Source organism: Hordeum vulgare, chromosome 6H (genome assembly GCF_904849725.1).
Source record: "Hordeum vulgare subsp. vulgare chromosome 6H, MorexV3_pseudomolecules_assembly, whole genome shotgun sequence".
NCBI lineage: Eukaryota > Viridiplantae > Streptophyta > Magnoliopsida > Poales > Poaceae > Hordeum > Hordeum vulgare.
Window position 1 is genome coordinate 495,765,211 of NC_058523.1, and position 21,977 is coordinate 495,787,187.

At 42.8% G+C, this 21,977-nt stretch overlaps 1 protein-coding gene across 2 annotated transcripts; it reads left to right on the forward strand.

Moving 5' to 3' along the window:
• Positions 1-7,687: 7,687 nt before the first annotated feature.
• Positions 7,688-15,337, forward strand: LOC123403439 (probable RNA-dependent RNA polymerase 1). 2 transcript variants are annotated; one of them, XM_045097378.1, is made up of 5 exons: positions 7,688-7,940; positions 10,522-11,069; positions 11,471-13,317; positions 13,615-13,765; positions 14,321-15,337. In XM_045097378.1, the coding sequence occupies exons 2-5, from the start codon at positions 10,542-10,544 to the stop codon at positions 15,140-15,142; spliced, it is 3,348 nt and encodes a 1,115-aa protein (XP_044953313.1). In that variant the 5' UTR covers positions 7,688-7,940; positions 10,522-10,541; the 3' UTR covers positions 15,143-15,337. The 2 variants fall into 2 exon arrangements, with proteins under 2 accessions (XP_044953313.1, XP_044953314.1); XM_045097379.1 differs by having other exon boundaries at positions 7,688-7,935.
• The last annotated feature ends 6,640 nt before the right edge of the window (positions 15,338-21,977 follow it).

Below are 21,977 nucleotides of genomic sequence, written 5' to 3' on the forward strand. Positions count from 1 at the left end.
AAACTTTAAGAAACGACAACTTCGGCCTTTTGCCATACCACAGTTCGTATGGTGTCGTCTCAACGGATTTTGATGGTGCCCTATTTAAAGTGAATGCAGCTGTTTCTAATGCATAACCCCAAAACGATAACGGCAAATCAGTAAGAGACATCATAGATCGCACCATCTCTAACAAAGTACGATTACGACATTCGGACACACCATTACGCTGTGGTGTTCCAGGCGGTGTTAACTGCGAAACAATTCCACATTGTCTTAAGTGAGCACCAAACTCGAAACTCAGATATTCACCCCCACGATCAGACCATAGGAACTTGATCTTCTTGTTACGATGATTTTCCACTTCACTCTGAAATTGCTTGAACTTTTCAAATGTTTCAGACTTGTGCTTCATCAAGTAGACATAACCATATCTACTTAAGTCGTCAGTGAAGGTGAGGAAATAACGATATCCGCCGCGTGCCTCCACGCTCATTGGACCACACACATCGGTATGTATGATTTCCAACAAGTCACTTGCACGCTCCATTGTTCCGGAGAACGGAGTCTTAGTCATCTTGCCCATGAGGCATGGTTCGCACGTGTCAAGTGAATCAAAGTCAAGTGGCTCCAAAAGTCCATCAGCATGGAGTTTCTTCATGCGCTTTACACCAATATGACCTAAACGACAGTGCCATAAAAATATGGCGCTATCATTGTTTACTCTAACTCTTTTGGTCTCAATGTTATGTATATGCGTATCGCTATCAATATTCAATATGAACAATCCTCTCACATTCGGTGCATGACCATAAAAGATGTTACTCATAGAAATAGAACAACCATTATTCTCAGACTTAAAAGAGTAACCGTCTCGCAATAAACAAGATCCAGATATAATGTTCATGCTCAACGCAGGCACTAAATAACAATGATTTAAGTTCATCACTAATCCCGATGGTAGCTGAAGTGACACTGTGCCGACGGCGATTGCATCAACCTTGGAACCGTTTCCTACGCGCATCGTCACTTCGTCTTTCGCCAGCCTTCGTCTATTCCGCAGTTCCTGCTTCGAGTTGCAAATGTGAGCAACAGAACCGGTATCAAATACCCAGGCACTACTACGAGAGCCGGTTAAGTACACATCAATAACATGTATATCAAATATACCTGATTTTTCTTTGTCCGCCTTCTTATTTGCCAGATACTTGGGGCAATTGCGCTTCCAGTGACCCATACCCTTGCAATAGAAGCACTCTGTTTCAGGCTTAGGTCCAGCTTTGGGTTTCTTCGGCGGATTGGCAACAGGCTTGCCGCTCTTCTTCGAATTGCCCTTCTTGCCTTTGCCGTTTCTCTTGAAACTAGTGGTCTTGCTCACCATCAACACTTGATGCTCTTTACGGAGTTCAGACTCTGCGACTTTCAGCATCGCAAACAACTCGCCGGGAGACTTGTTCATCCCTTGCATGTTGTAGTTCAACACAAAGCCTTTATAGCTTGGTGGCAGTGATTGAAGGATTCTGTCAGTGATAGCTTCTCGCGGGAGTTCAATCCCCAGTTCAGCTAGACGGTTTGAGTACCCAGACATTTTGAGCACATGTTCACTGACAGACGAGTTTTCCTCCATCTTGCAAGCATAGAATTTATCGGAGGTCTCATACCTCTCGATCCGGGCGTTCTTCTGAAAGATAAACTTCAACTCCTGGAACATCTCAAATGCTCCATGACGCTCAAAGCGACGTTGAAGTCCCGGTTCTAAGCCATACAAGACTGCACATTGAACTATTGAGTAGTCCTCCTTACGCGCTAACCAAGCGTTCTTAACATCCTGATCAGCCGTAGCGGGTGGTTCATCTCCTAGCGCAGCATTAAGGACATAATCCTTCTTTCCAGCTTGTAAGATTAGCTTAAGATTACGAGCCCAGTCTACAAAGTTGCTTCCATCATCTTTCAACTTAGCTTTCTCTAGGAACGTATTAAAATTCGGGATGACACTTGCGTGAGCCATGATCTACAACACAAATATATTCAAAGTGGACTTAGACTATGTTCAAGATAATTAGAGTTCAACTTAATCAAATTATATGCTAAACTCCCACTCAAAAAGTACATCTCTCTAGTCAATTGAGTGGTTCATGATCCACTTACACTATCCCAAGTCCGATCATCACGTGAGTCGAGAGTAGTTTCAGTGGTAAGCATCCCTATGCTAATCATATCAGCTATATGATTCATGATCGACCTTTCGGTCTCATGTGTTCCGAGGCCATGTCTGCACATGCTAGGCTCGTCAAGCTTAACCCGAGTGTTCCACGTGCGCAACTGTTTTGCACCCGTTGTATGTGAACGTTGAGTCTATCACACCCGATCATCACGTGGTGTCTCGAAACGACGAACTGTAGCAACGGTGCACGGTCGGGGAGAACACAATTTCGTCTTGAAATTTTAGTGAGAGATCACCTCATAATGCTACGGTCGTTCTAAGCAAAATAAGGTGCATAAAAGGATTAACATCACATGCAATTCATAAGTGACATGATATGGCCATCATCACGTGCTTCTTGATCTCCATCACCAAAGCACCGGCACGATCTTCTTGTCACCGGCGCCACACCATGATCATCCATCAACGTGTTGCCATCGGGGTTGTCGTGCTACTTATGCTATTACTACTAAAGCTACATCCTAGCAAAATAGTAAACGCATCTGCAAGCACAAACGTTAGTATAAAGACAACCCTATGGCTCCTGCCGGTTGCCGTACCATCGACGTGCAAGTCGATATTTCTATTACAACATGATCATCTCATACATCCAATATATCACATCACATCGTTGGCCATATCACATCACAATCATACCCTGCAAAACACAAGTTAGACGTCCTCTAATTTTGTTGTTGCATGTTTTACGTGGTGACCAAGGGTATCTAGTAGGATCGCATCTTACTTACGCAAACACCACAACGGAGATATATGAGTTGCTATTTAACCTCATCCAAGGACCTCCTCGGTCAAATCCGATTCAACTAAAGTTGGAGAAACTGTCACTTGCCAGTCATCTTTGAGCAAAGGGGGTTACTCGTAACGATGAAACCAGTCTCTCGTAAGCGTACGAGTAATGTCGGTCCAAGCCGCTTCAATCCAACAATACCGCGGAATCAAGAAAAGACTAAGGAGGGCAGCAAGACGCACATCACCGCCCACAAAACCTTTTGTGTTCTACTCGAGAAGACATCTACGCATGAACCTAGCTCATGATGCCACTGTTGGGGAACGTCGCATGGGAAACAAAAATTTTCCTACGCGCACGAAGACCTATCATGGTGATGTCCATCTACGAGAGGGGATGAGTGATCTACGTACCCTTGTAGATCGTACGGCAGAAGCGTTAGAGAACGCGGTTGATGTAGTGGAACATCCTCACGTCCCTCGATCCGCCCCGCGAACAATCCCGCGATCAGTCCCACGATCTAGTACCGAACGGACGGCACCTCCGCGTTCAGCACACGTACAGCTCGACGATGATCTCGGCCTTCTTGATCCAGCAAGAGAGACGGAGAGGTAGAAGAGTTCTCCGGCAGCGTGACGGCGCTCCGGAGGTTGGTGATGATCTTGTCTCAGCAGGGCTCCGCCCGGGCTCCGCAGAAACACGATCTAGAGGAAAAACTATGGAGATATGTGGTCGGGCAACCGTGAGAAAGTCGTCTCAAATCTGCCCTAAAAGCTCCATATATATAGGAGGAGGGAGGGGGACCTTGCCTTGGGGTCCAAGGGACCCTCAAGGGGTCGGCCGAGCCAAGGGGGGGAGGACTCCCCCCCCAAACCGAGTTGGACTTGGTTTGGTGGGAGGAGTCCCCCTCCCTTCCCACTTCCTCCCTCTTTTTTTTCTTTTCCTTTGATTTCCTTTTCTTGGCGCATAGGCCCCCTTGGGGCTGTCCCACCAGCCCACTAAGGGCTGGTGTGTCTCCCCAAAGCCTATGGGCTTCCCCGGGGTGGGTTGCCCCCCCGGTGAACTCCCGGAACCCATTCGTCATTCCCGGTACATTCCCGGTAACTCCGAAAACCTTCCGGTAATCAAATAAGGTCATCCTATATATCAATCTTCGTTTCCGGACCATTCCGGAAACCCTCGTGACGCCCGTGATCTCATCCGGGACTCCGAACAACATTCGGTAACCAACCATATAACTCAAATACGCATAAAACAACGTCGAACCTGAAGTGTGCAGACCCTGCGGGTTCGAGAACTATGTAGACATGACCCGAGAGACTCCTCGGTCAATATCCAATAGCGGGACCTGGATGCCAATATTGGATCCTACATATTCTACGAAGATCTTATCGTTTGAACCTCAGTGCCAAGGATTCGTATAATCCCGTATGTCATTCCCTTTGTCCTTCGGTATGTTACTTGCCCGAGATTCGATCGTCGGTATCCGCATACCTATTTCAATCTCGTTTACCGGCAAGTCCCTTTACTCGTTCCGTAATACAAGATCCCGCAAATTACACTAAGTTACATTGCTTGCAAGGCTTATGTGTGATGTTGTATTACCGAGTGGGCCCCGAGATACCTCTCCGTCACACGGAGTGACAAATCCCAGTCTTGATCCATACTAACTCAACTAACACCTTCGGAGATACCTGTATAGCATCTTTATAGTCACCCAGTTACGTTGCGACGTTTGATACACAAAAAGCATTCCTCCGGTGTCAGTGAGTTATATGATCTCATGGTCATAGGAATAAATACTTGACACGCAGAAAACAGTAGCAACAAAATGACACGATCAACATGCTACGTCTATTAGTTTGGGTCTAGTCCATCACGTGATTCTCCCAATGACGTGATCCAGTTATCAAACAACAACACCTTGTTCATAATCAGAAGACACTGACTATCATTGATCAACTGGCTAGCCAACTAGAGGCATGCTAGGGACGGTGTTTTGTCTATGTATCCACACATGTAAATGAGTCTTCATTCAATACAATTATAGCATGGATAATAAACTATTATCTTGATACAGGAATTATAATAATAACTATACATTTATTATTGCCTCTAGGGCATAATTCCAACAGTCCAAACGTAATAAAAACTTACGGGGATTTTTTTGGAATATTTAAGATTTTTGGGAAGAAGAATCAACGCGAGGCGATGCACGGAGTGCCCACAAGCCCTGTCGCCGTGGCCAGGGAGTGGGCCCGCGGCAGGTAGGCTTGTGGCCACTCCTTAAGGCGGTTGGAGCCCTTCTTTAAGAAAATCGTGTTAAAATTTCAGCCCAATCGGAGTTATGGATCTCCGGGAATTTAAGAAACGGTGAAACGCAGAATCTGGGAGCGCAGAAACAGAAGGACACACAGAGAGAGATCCAATCTCGGAGGGGCTCTCGCCCCTCCGCCGCCATGGAGACCATGGACCAGAGGGGAAACCCTTCTCCCATCTAGGGAGGAGGTCAAGGAAGAAAAATAAGGAGGGGGGCTCTCTCCCCCTCTCTCCCACCGGCGCCGGAACGCCGCCCGGGAAATCATTGTGTGACGGCGATCTACACCAACACCTCCGTCATCTTACCAACATCTCCATCATCTTCCCCCATCTATATTCAGCGGTTCACTCTCCCGCAACCCGTTGTACCCTCTACTTGAACATGGTGCTTTATGCTACATACTATTATCCAATGATGTGTTGCTATCCTATGATGTCTGAGTAGATTATCGTTGTCCTATCGCTGATTGATGAATTGCTATGATTGGTTTAATTTGCTTGTGGTTATGTTGCTATCCTTTGGTTCCCATCATATGATCGCGCGCGTGGATCACACCATAGGGTTAGTTGTATGTTGATAGGACTATGTATTGGCAGGCTAGAGTGACAGAAGCTTCAAACCTAGCATAGAAATTGATGCATATGGGATTGAAGGGGGACCAATATATCTTATTGCTATGGTTGGGTTTTACCTTAATGAATGTTAGTAGTTGCGGACGCTTGCTAATAGTTTTAATCATAAGTGCATAGAATTCCAAGTAAGGGATGACATGCTAGCAGAGGCCTCTCCCACATGATACTTGTTATCGATCTAGTAACGTAGTCAATTGCTTAGGGACAATTCCGCAACTCCTACCACCACTTTTCCACACTCGTTAGACACTCGTAGTTGTTTCTTTATCTAACCAGCCCCTAGTTTTATTTACGTGTTCTTTACTTTCTTGCAAGCCTATCCTATCACTCCTACAAAGTACTTCTAGTTTCATACTTGTTCTAGGTAAAGCGAACGTAAAGTGTGCGTAGAGTTGTATCGGTGGTCGATAGAACTTGAGGGAATATTTGTCCTACCTTTAGCTCCTCGTTGGGTTCAACACTCTTACTTATCGAGAAAGGCTACAATTGATCCCCTATACTTGTGGGTTATAATGGGCCCAGAGATACCTCTCCGTCAAACGGAGTGACAAATCTCAGTCTCGATTCGTGCAAACCTAACAGACACTTTCGGAGATACCTGTAGTGCATATTTATAATCACCCAGTTACGTTGTGACGTTTGATACACCCAAAGTACTCCTACGGTATCAGGGAGTTGCACAATCTCATGGTCTAAGGAAATGATACTTGACATTATAAAAAGCTCTAGCAGACGAACTACACGATCTTGTGCTATGCTTAGGATTGGGCCTTCTTCATCACATCATTCTTCTAATGATGTGATCCCGTTATCAACGACATCCAATATCCATGGCCAGGGAACCATGACCATCTTCCGATCAACAAGCTAGCCAACTAGAGGCTCACCAGGGACATGTTGTGGTCTATGTATTCACACATTTATTACGGTTTTCGGTTAATACAATTATAGCATGAACAATAGACAATTATCATGAACAAGGAGATATAATAATAACCAATTTATTATTGGCTCTAGGGTATGTTTCCAACACTAACATGCACTAGCAAACAAAAAAATAACACATGCATGGCTATGAAAGCCCGGCCGCTCGTTTCCTCAAAAGATGCACAACTACTTTTTACATTTTAGGCTGATTATTATATGCAAAGACCATGGAAGCTCGATAGCTACATGAGCGGCATTGTTAAAGCACCTCTCTCTACATTATAAAACTCACGCGATGGCGAGCGGAAAGGCCATGCATCTGCATGCCGCCTGGATGCATGGCGGCAGGGGCCACCTGCCCATAGCTGTCGCCTGGTTGTATGGCGGCAGGGGCCACCGATCCCGTTTCATCGCCGTTTGTCTAGGCCGGTAATGCAGCGCCTGCCGCTTGGCCTTGTGGCGGCAGGGGCCACCGCCTCCGCTCGTAGCGGCAGATGCCACGTGTCGGCTGATGCGTGTACCGTCATGGTTTAGATGGTTTTATTTGCAATCTAATCTGGGATGGTCGTTTTTGACAATTGCACTGGACAAGTGGTTCTTTTGGGTAAAAAAACTTTCTTTTACACGTTACAAAGATGGAAATTACCAACTCAAAAAAAAAAGTAAAAAAAAAAAGATGGAAAGTGAACGAGCCAGTTTTGTTACTGTTTTACTCGCGGTGCCAGTCTTTCCTTCACGGTGTGGTCCTAAGATTGCCTGCCTACATCCGTGAAGATTTCCGAGCGCAGTTAAGGAACCTTCGACGCATCCGTCTCTATCCCCGCACCCCCCGGCCCTACCTACCTAGCTACCATTCCGTAGTTCGTTTAAATGTTACGTGCACATTGACCACCTCAAGTCCGCCTCCTTTCTCCTCCTCTCCACTCGCCTCCGCCTCCGCCTCCGCGACAGAACCATCGGGCAATCATCAACTCCTCCCCCATCTCCTTCGCCCGTTCATCTTCCCCAACTCCCTCCCCAGATCCATCGACTTCTCACGGCCACAATCTGCTGCGGCGACGGCGACGGCGACGGACATAGCCACGCCTGCTGCTGCTGGCGTCGGCCTGATTCCTTCCCTTCACCGGTAAGGTAAGGGATCCTAGCCTGATCGTACGGACCCTTCCCTTCCCTCGAGTCGCCGTTGTGTTGTTTGGGGTTTCGTACCCGCCTTGCCGTGGCATTGAGCCGCCGGGACCCCAATCGTTCGGAATTTGTTGACGATTGCTGCCTTCGTCCGCGGTTCTGCTGGCTTGTTCTTTCGCGGCGCGCGAGGTAGATCGTAGTTTTCTCCGTGTAAATTAGATCGATCGGAGCTGGTCCGATGGGATTCGGTGCCTTGCTGAATTTTGTGGGGTTCACCTAAACCCCCAAACACCACGTTCAGTTCCGCCCCTGCTTGCCAATAATAGAGGGCGTTGCTTGAGGTAGGCGAGCAAGCGTAGCGGGCGTACGGATTGGGGAAATGTACGTCCCTAATTGTTTATTGATCGACATTTTTGTAGGGTTGGCTTTTTTTTTTTTTTTTTTTTTGCTGACCTTTTACTTGTTACTACTCCTAGTGTCAAAATAAATCTTACATATGAGACGGAAGGAGTAAAAGATAACCCGCGCCAGTTTAAAAAAGAGGTAAATACACGAGAGGTGTTAGAACTTGCATGCGGCGGTCACTTTCGTGTACAAAATTGTAAAGTACGTGTTTGAGGTCACTAAACTTGCGAGGTTCTTCAAATACAGTCACTCTCACCGTACGCGGCATACATATCCGTCGGTGCCAGCATGGCGCGGGCCCGCTGTTAACCACTGTAAATGTTCTCATATGATAGATTTGTAGAAAAACTAGTGGCTCCTTTTTTATTAATGTAGGAAGTCCCTCAAATAAAAAGGCAAAATAATGGGGCCGGGATTTCGATCCGACGATGAACCGCTAGGTCACTTGCTTGGATAACAACCACGTCAACAGTACCTACTATTTGCTTAGCACGACCACCTTATATATCATAGCAGCGCGGATCAAAAGAAGTAATAAAGAACAATGTATACCTTATATATCATAGCACGCCAACAACTCTAATAATAATCTAATAACCATACGAAGTGCATTCGGCGTGTTCAAACCGGTAACATGAGGATTCACTCGCACATAAGCTAACCATCACGCAACTGCGACACAATTTTCTACAAATTTTAAACATTCTTTTGAAATAAAAAATATTTAGTTAATATAATTTAGATATCAACTTGTGTTTATTTTTTACTCATGACTTATATTCAACAGAGTAGATTTTAAATCATGAATATTGTAAACTATACAAACATTGAACTGGACAAAATATTGTAAACTATACAAACATTGAAACGCTTGTACAATTAAAATATTATTTATTAAATTAATTTTAAAAAGTATTGTATTCTAGTTATAAAAACGTGTTCATATTCATAAATAATATTTGAAAGTAATACATGAACATTTGTTTTTATCCACGAATTTCTAAAATAAAACAAACAGGTGTAATGATACAGAATTTTTATAATTATGAATATTTCTGATTTTTTTTTGAGAAATTATGAATATTTAAAGAATTACTTACGTTATTATTAACATTTTATAATTCATAATTATTATTTAGAATAATAGATGAACAAAATTTGAAATTTATCCTATTATTGGGATTATATGTTACATGCTCTCTACAAATTTCTGAAAACTAAACAAGTGCAAAAGGGGCAGTGCGGATCGCAGCCCATTTCATTAATCTTAGGTATCCTTAATAGCAGTGTACAGACGTTTGTCTAAAAAAAATAGTGTACAGATGTGTGGTGCAGTGGCTAAGACGTGTATGGTGCTAGGGGTTCGAGACCTGGCAGTCATATGTTTTTAAGAAGGAGTTTTGTGCAAAAATGAGTCCATGTGTCACTAAAAGCAGGGCTGTGCAAAGCTGGCGTTGACGGATACACATGCGTACTGTGAGAGTGATTGTATTTGAATGGCCTCGCAAGTTTAGTGATCACAAACATGTATTTTCTAACTTTATGCACCAAAGTGACCGCCGTGTGTAAGTTATAAGACCCCTGGTATATTTACCTCTTTAAAAAAAGAAAATAACCTGGGCCTTGCCGTGGGATGGTACGCATGAAACATGGATAATTAGGTTGATGAAGTGAATAATTATGAGAATTATGTATGATGTGATGACAAATGATTTGGCAGCCACTCATGATTTGTTGATGTGAAAGGGTTGCATGCATGAAAAAAATAGTTTGTGGGATGGTAGATTAATGACATGGCGGACATGCACTGATTGGTTCCTTGCTTTGTCCGAGCTGTCTATTTGCTAGTGCTAGATAAAGAGGGGCGTTTGATTTCTTGTCGCCGTGTTTATGCTATTGCATTGTAATGGGATTTTGTCGCAACAGTTATATTTTTGGGTGAAACCTGTACTTAGTTTTGGGTGAGACCTTTTGACTGTTTATTTATTTATTATAGTACTAGTGTTTGACATTGCATACATTCCTTACTTCTTCATTAGTTTTAAGACTGAACTAAGAGAAGTCCGATACATCAATTTACCTGAATTTCTTCCTAAAGAGAAGACCTGCCATTTGTGTACAGATCTGTCTATACTTTCCAATGACTTGACTGGTATTTTACCATGATTATGCACTGCTGTAGTTTCCATATGCACCATCACCATGGGTGGCAAGACTCTTCAGGTGTCAGGATTTCCTGCAACTGTCAATGTTCACCATGTCAAGGATTTGTTGGAACAAATTGTTGGTCTGGGTAAAGTCTGTGCGGTCAAGCTCCGGCCTCCAAAGAACATCTCTGCAAACTCAAGATCTTTTGCCATTGTTCAGTTCGAGACCGAGGCACATGCTTCGCTGGTGGTGAATGCGGCTCGAGGGAATGCACTTAGGAGTGGAAGTAATTATCTGAAGGTTCGGCCTGCGGAACGTGACATTATTCTGAAACCAAGAACTGCATTGTTTAATCTAGAGGATGCAACCTTGCATTTTGGCTGCCTTCTGAGGGAAAGAGTTCTATCTGTTCTGTGGAGCGGAACAGGCGTTTCTGTTGAGTTTGGATTTGCTATGAAGAAGATTGACTTTTGCCTGACCTACAACTTGAAGAAATACAAACTTGAACTTTCATATGAGAGCATATGGGAGATCCAGCTTTATCATCCACCTGGATCACAAAAAAAGTTCCTTTTGATTCAGGTATGTTAAACTGTACAATACTTGTTTATGTGTGTTAAACATGCTTTTCATTATTTCATTTTACATTTACCTGCAAATTCACTTGATATTTTTAGTTGTTGCTAATTCATGTGTTTGCTCTAAATACTGGGAAGATGTTTGTGCGTTGTTATAAGTATACCATGATATTTCTCTATATTACTAATAATCAATCTATACGAAGTTATGCTACTTGAGTTTTACATTTAGAACCCAAGATGAGGGGATTGGAGCACCAACAGCATTTCCTTGATGTTGCATAGCTCTTTAAAATGCTGATTCCTAATAGCTTATTAGTTAGTTCCAACTGTTTCTGTTTATTTAAAGCTTTGGCACTCTAGATTTTTTATAGCCTCAGTTTGAGTTTTTTTGGTGTTTCCCAGGTCATGGCTGCTCCAAAAATTTACGAACAAAATTTATGGCATTCTGGCTCTATGTACGATGATCCATTATTCAACTATTTTAGGGATGATACTGATGATCAGTGGACCAGAACTACTGATTTTACTCCATTAGCCAGCATTGGGCAATCATATATTCTTTGTCTGGAGTTACCAGCTGATTGTTATCTCCCGAATATTCGAGAGTACTTTGTTTACTATAAAAATCACAATCATGACTTCCATTGCATGCGTGGACATTCATATTCAAGCAATTCTTGCTTTGTTCCAATTGTGAAATCTCAATATTTCACTGATGTCCCCTACGAGATACTTTTCAAGATCAACAACTTGGTTCAGAATGGAATACTTAGTGGGCCAACACTTGATGACAACTTCTACAGTTTGGTCAGCCCGGGATATGTATGTATTGACCATATAAAGCATGCACTTGAAAATATGTCATACCTAAAGAAGACTTGCTTGAATCCAATAAATTGGTTATCTGAAAAATACAAAGAAATTCAGATATCACGCCACATGTTAACATCACCAAACATAGCTCTGGATGATGATGGGTTGGCATATGTCTACAGGGTGCAAATTACCCCTGCAAAAGTGTACTTTTATGGTCCTGAAATTAATGTCTCGAATCGTGTTGTACGGAATTACTCTGCTGATTTGGAGAACTTCCTTCGGATTTCATTTGTCGACGAGGACTGTGAGAAGCTCCGTTCGACTGATTTATCACCACGCTCTGCTCCAGGAAATAATGCAAGCAGAACTGCTCTGTACAACAGAATTCTGTCGGTCCTTTCAAATGGCATCACTATTGGTAACAAGCACTTTGAGTTTTTGGCTTTCTCTTCAAGTCAGCTGCGGGATAACTCTGCGTGGATGTTTGCTTCTCGGACGGGGTTATCTGCCAGTGACATCAGGGAGTGGATGGGGAACTTCCGTAATATTAGAAATGTGGCAAAATATGCTGCAAGGCTTGGTCAGTCCTTTAGTGCCTCGACAGAAACCTTGAAAGTACATAAGTATGAGGTGCAAGCACTTCCAGAAGTAACAAACGGTACGAAGTATGTATTCTCTGATGGGATTGGAACCATTTCAGCTGATTTTGCAGATGAGGTGTCTAGGAAGTGCAAATTGGCCCGCTTTACTCCCTCTGCTTTCCAAATAAGGTATGGAGGTTATAAAGGTGTTGTCGCTATTGATCCAAGATCACACTGGAAACTTTCTTTAAGAAGTAGCATGTCAAAGTTTCCATCAGAAAACATCACACTGGATGTCCTTGCATACAGCAAGTACCAGCCATGTTTCCTCAATCGGCAGTTAATCACCCTTCTTTCAACACTTGGAGTCAGAGATAACATATTTGAACTGAAGCAACAAGCAGCTGTGATGCAGTTAAACAGATTGGTAACTGAACCACAAGCTGCTATTGATGCAATTGAACTTATGCCCATGGGAGAGATTACCAATGTTGTGAAAGAATTGCTGTTATGTGGCTACCAGCCGGATGTTGAACCATATCTTTCTATGATCCTACAAACCTTTAGAGCTTCCAAGTTGCTAGAACTGAAAACGAAGTCAAGGATATTCATCCCAGAAGGACGAGCAATGATGGGATGCTTGGATGAAACCCGCACACTGAAGTACGGAGAGGTATTCATTCAAGCTTCTAATAGTGCAAATGAGAGTGATAAGTTCGTCGTAACTGGGAAAGTCGTTGTTGCCAAAAACCCTTGCCTCCACCCTGGTGATATCCGTATTCTCGAGGCTGTTTATACTCCTGTTCTGGACCATATGGTTAACTGTGTTGTCTTTCCACAGCAGGGGCCAAGGCAAGTATTTACAATTGCATCGTGTTCTTCTATGTTTTCAAAGAAGTCTTTTAGTGAAATCTCATGTCTGTAAATATGTTCGTATTGGTACTCCCTCCGAATCCAAAATAAGTGTTTCAGCTTTGAACTAAGGTGCTAGAAACCAACAGGTGGAAGATAAAACAGTCTTGTACATTTTAAATCGAATATCCTTTTACTAGTTAGGCGCTCATAGATGTCATATTATTACTTCGATGCTGTACTCTTGTTTTCTTTGCCCTTCGTTATTGAAATCGATGTCAAAATTTGTTCATGCAGGCCTCATCCTAACGAGTGCTCAGGGAGTGATCTTGATGGGGACATTTATTTTGTTTCGTGGGACCCAGATCTCATTCCAACTCGTATGGTGGCACCTATGGACTATACTCCAGCACCGACGGAAACATTAGATCATGATGTTGTTATCGAGGTATTTTAAGTTTTACCATATTTTTCATAACGGCTGTACATCCATTGCTATGAACTGTCACTTAGCCGTACTTCTGATTGTGAGTTTCTTTTTGAGTCTTCTTCTTGCGTTTCTGAAGAGTTGACTACCTGAACCTATTTCCTAAGTCCTGCAGGTTTTAGTTAGTTCGTTTGTACTTTTTCCCCTGATACAAAACATAGGCACTTTTAGAGTCGGTTACAAGAACTAATGGTGGTGGTAACATGCCAATGTTACCCTTATTTATTTCAAATATTTTTCCTCCCAAACACAGTAAATGCTAGAATTATAGGCTCAATTGTTAATGAAATTCATGTGGGGCTGATTTGGAAGTTTAGAAGTTTAGAAGGATCTGCACTTAGCATCAAACTGAAAAGAAGGTAAAAAGGACCTATGTTTTGGATCGGAGGAAGTAGGAAGAAATAAATCTGTTTCTTTTCTGATGAGTACATACATTATACTTCTTTTAAGGAAATTCCGAGCTTCCTGTAAAACAAATCTGACACCCTGCTTTGAAACTATTATAATATTATGCAGGAAGTACATGAGTATTTCGCAAATTACATAGTTAATGAGAGTCTGGGAATCATTGCCAACGCGCACGTGGTCTTTGCGGATAAGGAAAGCTTGAAGGCTGAAAGTACACAATGCATTAAGCTGGCAGAGCTCTTCTCCATTGCTGTTGATTACCCAAAGACAGGGGTGCCGGCTCAAATTCCGTCCAAACTACATGTAAGGGAGTATCCAGATTTTATGGAGAAGCTCGACAGGGCTACCTATATATCCAAGGGGGTAATAGGGAAGCTGTATAGGGAAATTAAGAAGCAGAGCCCTCACATAGGGCATTTCACGAAGGATGTGGCAAGGCGGTCTTATGACACTGATTTGATCGTTGATGGCTACCAAGACTACATCACCGAAGCTGTGTGGTTCAAGGGAGAGTATGACTTCAAGTTGGGTAATCTGATGGAGCACTACGGAATAAAAAGTGAGGCTGAGATAATAAGCGGATGCATTCTTAAGATGGCAAAGAATTTTACCAAGAGCAGTGACGCCGATGCTATCAGACTGGCGGTGAAATCTTTGCGGAAGGAAGCAAGGTCATGGTTCAGCGATATGAGCGCCGATGAGAGCGGGGATGTTCATGAAGCATCGTACGCCAAGGCGTCCGCTTGGTATCATGTTACCTATCACCCGGAGTACTATGGCTGTTACAACAAAATATATGAGCGGCCACATCTCATCAGCTTTCCATGGTGTGTCTATGACAAGCTGCTTCACATCAAGCAGAGGAAGTCACTTCGGAGGAGGTTGCTCGATCTCCAGAATGGCATGAGACGGAACAATATATTAGGTTGAGTGCGACCATCAGCCGTGGTTCACCTTGGTACATTCATTTGAACATGTCGATTCTTGTGCTAGAAATGATCATCGAGGGCAGCTATTATTGCAAACTAGTAGTAGTATATGATATGTGGTGATGGACATGTGTCTACGAACCTTGGGGTCTTTTGAATGCAGTCGTTAAATATATTTCTGTGGTTTGATCTGTAATCGTACCTGTTTTTCCCTTTTTTTTTGGTGATATGCCAACTGCATGTTCATATTATTCCTGTTTTTGACGAGTGCTTGCTTCACTGAAATGTATGGAAGACCCAAAATTCAGAGATTGTGAGACTGCTGATAACTAGTGCAGAAGAGAAGTACTGAAACAACAAATAGGACTCAATGTGCTCGGCCGCTGGTAAGCTGAAGATTGCTGGTCTGATGAACAGACCAAGAGAGCCTGACTAGCTAGATCAGAACCTTTTTGTTGTTGGCATGGCCGCTGGGGACTGTCCCTGATAGCGGCTAATTCGGCCATTTAATTTTCGGTACAGTCTCTCGAGGTCCATGAACATGGTGTACATCTTTTTCTTCCTTTCTTTTCGGTATCACCGACTGTAACCTCCTCTCTTATTGAAATGGAAAGCTGCGCTGACAGCATTTCAGTCAAAAATAAATAAATAGGACTCAACTGATACGCTCTCTGTACTCTATGAGATGTTTCAGAAGGAAGCGGTCTCGTTGAGAAATGCAATGCCATGAGAAAGACATCTCTACGCTAGGGCTATATGACATGCTATCATGTAATGAATGAAATCCTATTATCGTCATAAAAAGAAAAGATAAAAACCAGGTCGATCCGCTTTCCATAACGGTTAGGCCAACTCCAACCTGCCGACGCAAATGGAAACGGAATTGATCCGCTTTATGTTTGTTTGGGTCGGTTGTAGACACGACATCCGTCCTTGGTCTAACCCATTTTCTCATCCTGGCCGGAACTTTCACAACAAACAAAAATATTTGCATACCAAACATAGCTATTTAGATTGCTCGAATGAAGATAGAATTCATGTCGGCATTCAGAAATGCCAGCATACAAAATAATCTCCATCGTCGGCCATAGTTTAGAATTCATGCCAGCACACATGCCGACATACAAAGAAATCACATCTCGGCATAGTTCATGCATTTCGTCCGAATATAAGATGATCACAACATATCATTTTGCCTCTTATTGAACCAAGCTCTTTTTTGTGGGGACATCTTGCTCAAGTCCACCGTCATGATCTCCACTTCTTTTTAGATTAGTGTGAGCATCATTTCGTTTGCTCTTGTCCGGATATTGGTCTCATCGATCTTGAGCTTCTTATTTTGTATGTCAAAGAAGGCCTTCATTTGCGCCTCTTTCTGGTGCTTCCTCTCTCCCCTCTTCTCAATTGCCAACCCCTTCAAAGTTTCTTGCAAGGCGATTGTCAAAGCATCACGTTTTTCGGCCACCCTGGAATTGGTCTTCCCCCTCAGCCGATGAAGGCTCCACCGATGAAGGCTCCACACCTTTCTTTTGGGCGGCACATTGCTCCTTAAACCTTTGGCACTCGAAAATCATCGTCCAACAATGGCTCAAAGTGGCTTGCTCCCATTTTGGGCCTTGAAGATTCCGAAATTTGAAAAGCCTACAAATGAAGATGAAAGCAAGAAGATACATTAATATGCACATGAGAACGACAATTTCTCATATGAACGAGGGAAGAAATTGTATACAATGTCTTTGATGCGAAGATCACTCACGGGCGGGCCGATGATATTCTCAAGGGAGGCACAAAACTTGTTGCACTCTAGTTGGATGGAGGCCCACCTCTCTTGGATTGAAACGTTCGTGCGTGCACTCTCAAATTTGTAGGGCTAAAATTTGCGACGTTCATGGAAGTATGCATGTAGCCTCTTCTAAAATGTTGTTCCATTTGGCTCGGCACCGGCTTGGGGAATTCAAAGATGTATGATCGGTATATTTTCTTATTTCTATGATTTTTTTTAAGTTTTCATGGACGATTTATCTGTCTATGGGACTTCTTTTGATGATTGCTTGCACAACCTTGATAAAAATCACAGAGATGAAGAAATTAGTCTTGTCGTGGACCAACAGAAGTACCAATTAATGGTGAATGAAGGTATAGTTCTCGTTATAATTATTTTGAAAGATGTATTGAAGTAGATAGGGATAAAGTAGATGCTATTGAGAAAATGCCATATCCTAAAGGTATCCAAAGTATAAGAAGTTTTCTCGGTCATGTTGGGTTCTGTAGAAGGTATATATATATTGATGACTTATCATGAAGACCTCGGGTATTTAAGAAAGACAGTCATCAGAATATACAAGCCAAGTTCTATAGTAAAAAATTCCCACTAGCATATGAAAGTGACAAAACATGAGACTCTCTATATGAAATACATAATGCTCCTTTGAAGTATAAGTGTGGAAAAAGAGGTAGTAGCACCTCCCCTCCTCTCTTTTCTCTCATTTTCTTTCTTTCTTTCTTTCTTTTCTTTTCTTTTTTCCTTTATTTTATTTCTTCTTCCTTTTTCTTCTTTTATTTTTCATCCGGAGTCTCATCCTGACTTGTGGGGGAATAATTGTCTCCATCACCATTTCCTCACTGAGATAGTGCCCTAAATAATGAATATTGTCGCACTTCTATTTACTTACAACTCGATATGAAAAACTACTAAACGATATGACTCTATACGAATGTCTCTGGTAGTGTACGAGGATGTGCAATGATCTAACGCAACATGTATGATAATGATGAACGGTGGCTGTGCCACAAATACTATGTCAGCTACATGATCATGTGAAGCAATACAACGATGGGTGTACTAGTCATATAATGTGATGGTGAAAGTTGCATAGAAATATATCTCGGAATGGCTATAAAATTACCATGATAGGTAGGTATGGCGGCTGATTTGAGGAAGATACAAGGTGGCTTATGTGCAACAGAGCGTGTCATCTCATGGGGTTTGGATGCCACGACGAAGTTTGCATCGATCCTCAAGGTGAGAATGGGCAATACAGGGTACCGAAGAGGCTAGCAAATATGAGGTGGTAAGAGTGCGTACATCGATGGATTTACATTAGTCATAAATAACTCACATACTTATCGCAAGGTTTTATTACCTCTCTCAAAGCAAAGTACTACTCGCATGCCCCTAGGGAGGGGGGTAGGAGTTAACCATCGTACGCTCCCGACCTAAGTAGCACATAATTACAATGAGGAATAAGAATACTCATACATTATCACCAAGCCCAACTAATATTTAGATGAACAACAAATTAACACCTTTAACTATCGATATTTTTACTAACAAACAATCATGCACGCATACCCTTTCATTTACCACATCAATATCACTAACGCACAATTTATCTTTTATGTGCTACATGTGGTTTTGATTATGCACTCTTTGAATATTTGGACTAGTCTTATAACCCATGCAAATTATCATCATCATTTATTAACTCCCATACAAATTTAAGTGGAGAACGAGAGTGCAATTATTTATATAAAATATATACGTCACCGTGCTCTAAAATATATAAGTGAAGTACTAGAGCAACTACTTAGCTCAAAAAATATAAGTGAAGCACAAAGAGTATTATAACAAATTATGGTGAACATGTGTCTCTGTCAAGTGGGTGTGTCCAGCAAACAATGATTGTGGAAAACTAAAACAAAAGGAAACTAAAGCAAACGATGCTCCAAGAAAAACTCATATCATATAATTAATAAAAATATAGCTCCAAGTGACATACTCATGGATTGAGATGAAAGAGGAGATGCCTTTCAGGGCATCCCCAAGCTTAGGCTCTCGCGGCTCCTTATTCCTTCATCCATCGTGATAATACCCAAAACTTGAAAACTTCAGCACACAAAACTCAACAAAAAATTCATGAGACCGTTAGTAGGCTAGGCGAACCATAAACATTAGGTACTGTTATAAATTGATTCATATTTTATTATTGCAAAAAGGTATTGTATTCTAACTTCTCCGTGACTTGTACCCCCTCCGCCGATATAATCCATAGCATCATCAACACACATTCCGTACTTGGATCATAGCCCCCTCTTGCGCTCCCGTCGCCCCCCGAGGCGGCGGAGCGCCTCCATCCCTCCACCCCGTCTTGAACCCCTCCTCCTCCACCCCCTTCGTCGCTGTCGACAGAGACCACCGGTGTTCCCGGGTGGCGCCGACAGCGGCGAACGTCCCTTCCTCGCACGCTTGGAGGCAGAGTCGGGGCTCCCTCCTTCCTAGCAGCAGTGCTCCTCGGCTGGCAGCGGTCTGGCTCAGCGGCAGGTTTCCATGGGCCTCGAGTGCCCTTGGCGCGATACCGTGGCCGTTGTCTACGGGGCGACGCAGTGTGTGGCTGGTCGGTGGTGCATGCTCGGCCCAGATCTGGGCCATTTCAGGCCCCATCTCGGCTGGGGTAGGCCGGTGGTTCAGGGCACAGCGACGCGGCTCCCTGGTGATGCGGCGAGGCGGTTGTGGCTGTTGTGGTCATGGCTCCGGTGGCCGACGTGGTGCAGTGTGGCGGCTGGGACCGTCTGGACCCGTTGGGGTCCGGTCGGGCCTGTGTAGGCTTGGAAAGTCCGTGTCGCTACGTTTGGTCGGCTCGGCATGGCAGTGGAGGTTGTCCCCTCTTGTCGGTTGCGTTGCGGTTGCCCCCGAGGCCGGTATCTCCTCGTCCTCCCTTCATGTCTTGTGTTGCTGGCCTGAGTGAGAAGGTGAAGTTGGTGCGATGACCGTGGTGGCACAGACTGGTGGGTGGTATGTTGGGTGGTGCAACTCCGATTGTCTGGGGTGACGATAGTGGTTTCGGGGCAGGAGAAATCCCTCGCGGCTCGTTCGCCACCGGCACGGCTACGCGTGTGGGCGCTGCCGGAGCTTCCTGAGGGGCGTCGGTGATACCCCGTCCCCACTGCCATCCCCGTACCGGGGGTAACCCTAGGACTTGTCCGGGCAGCAGTGACATCATCGTCGCATTCCTTCCAGCAGGTGTTGCTTGGTACGCGAGGCTTCGAAGTGCTAGGCGTGTGATGGTACTTCTCTCGAGGGTGCAGCGGTTCTCGGCCATCTTCGCTTAGTTAAGATGTCGGCGTTGGCATTTGTTTCTTTCTTTTTTATTTTGGGCTTGTTTGTGCAGCGGCCCCAACGAACTAGTTGTATCGGTTGGTTGTTGCTTTATGATATAAAGCGAGGGAAACCCTTTTTCGTCAACAAGCAAACTATGCAAGCAAAAACACAATCTGTCTAAAACAAAATAGTGTGTAGTGATCAGAAAAGACACCCTACTTTTGTAACTCCGAAAATTCTGAAACACTAGGATACCATGAGAAATTTTTATAACAATACTGTGTAAAAAATTTAGATCAAAAATACTTTTCAGTAAAATCAGATAAATTATGCACTGTACGCAGAAGTTTCTGTTTTTGCATCGTATCAATTCTACTTACCATTCAAACCGTCCCGAAGGCTTTACTTGGCACAAACACTGATTTAACATAAAAACACAATCATTATAGTATTAATAATCATGTTATCTCACACAAACAAAAAAGTATAATAAGAAAAATAAGATAACTATTGGGTTGCCTCCCAACTAGCGCTATTGTTTTACGCCCCTAGCTAGGCATATTGCAAATGATTCAAGTGTTATCATCTTTGACACTACACCCACAAGTATCCCTCGTGATAGATTCATAAGGTGGTTTAATTCTCTTTCTAGGGAAATGTTCCATACCTTTCTTTAATGGTAATTAGAACCTTATGGTTCCCTCTTTCATATCAATAATTGCACCTACAGTTTGTAGAAAAGGTCTCCCAAGTGTTATTGAACAAGATGGATTGCATTCAATATCAAGAACTATGAAATATACAAGCACATAATTTCTATTTGCAAGTATGAGAACATCATTTATTCTTCCCAAAGGTTTCTTGATAGTAGAGTCCGCAAGATGAAAGTTAAGGGAACACTCATGTATATTGGTGAGACAAAGTACATCACATAAATATTTAGGTATAGCTGAAACACTAGCACCTAGGTCACACAAAGCATTGCATTAATATTATTTGAGCTTAATGTTAATAGTAGGTTCCCACTCGACATGCAACTTTCTAGGAATATAGACTTCTAGCTCAAGTTTCTCATCATATGCTTTTATCATTGCTTCTACCATATGTTTAGTAAAAGCTTTGTTTTGTTCATAAGCATTGGGTGAAATAATAATGGATTGCAGCAAGGAAATTCATTATACTAAAGAGCAACTTTCGTAATCAAATTCCTTGTGATCCAAGATAGTGGGCACATCACTAATTAAAGTTTTGACCTCTCCAAACCCACTTTTTTCAATTTTATCATTATAATCATCACCCTCCAAGCAATTGGGACGCCTTCTAGCTAAAGTTAACTCATCTCGAGTCCCTTTATCATCTATTTTCGTATTAGTAAACAAATATTAAATGGGAGAAGTACCAATCATTTTAAGATCTTTATCATGATTACGATAGAAACCGGGTGGAAGAGTCGTTTCCAAGAATTCTCATTTGGCTCTTAACCTTGCAGTCCTATGCTTACTCTCATTAATAGATAGTTGAATGGATTTAATGGACTCATTGATATCATGCTTTGGTGGCAAGTTTATATTTATAAGAGTTTCCACATCAAGAGCAATTATATCGATGTTCCTAACCAAATCATCAACTTTATGCAAGTTTTCATCTACCATAGCATTAAAAATATTTCGAGAACTAATGAATTCCTTAATTGTATTCTCAAGATCAGAGGAAATTATATTATTATTTATAGAAGAAT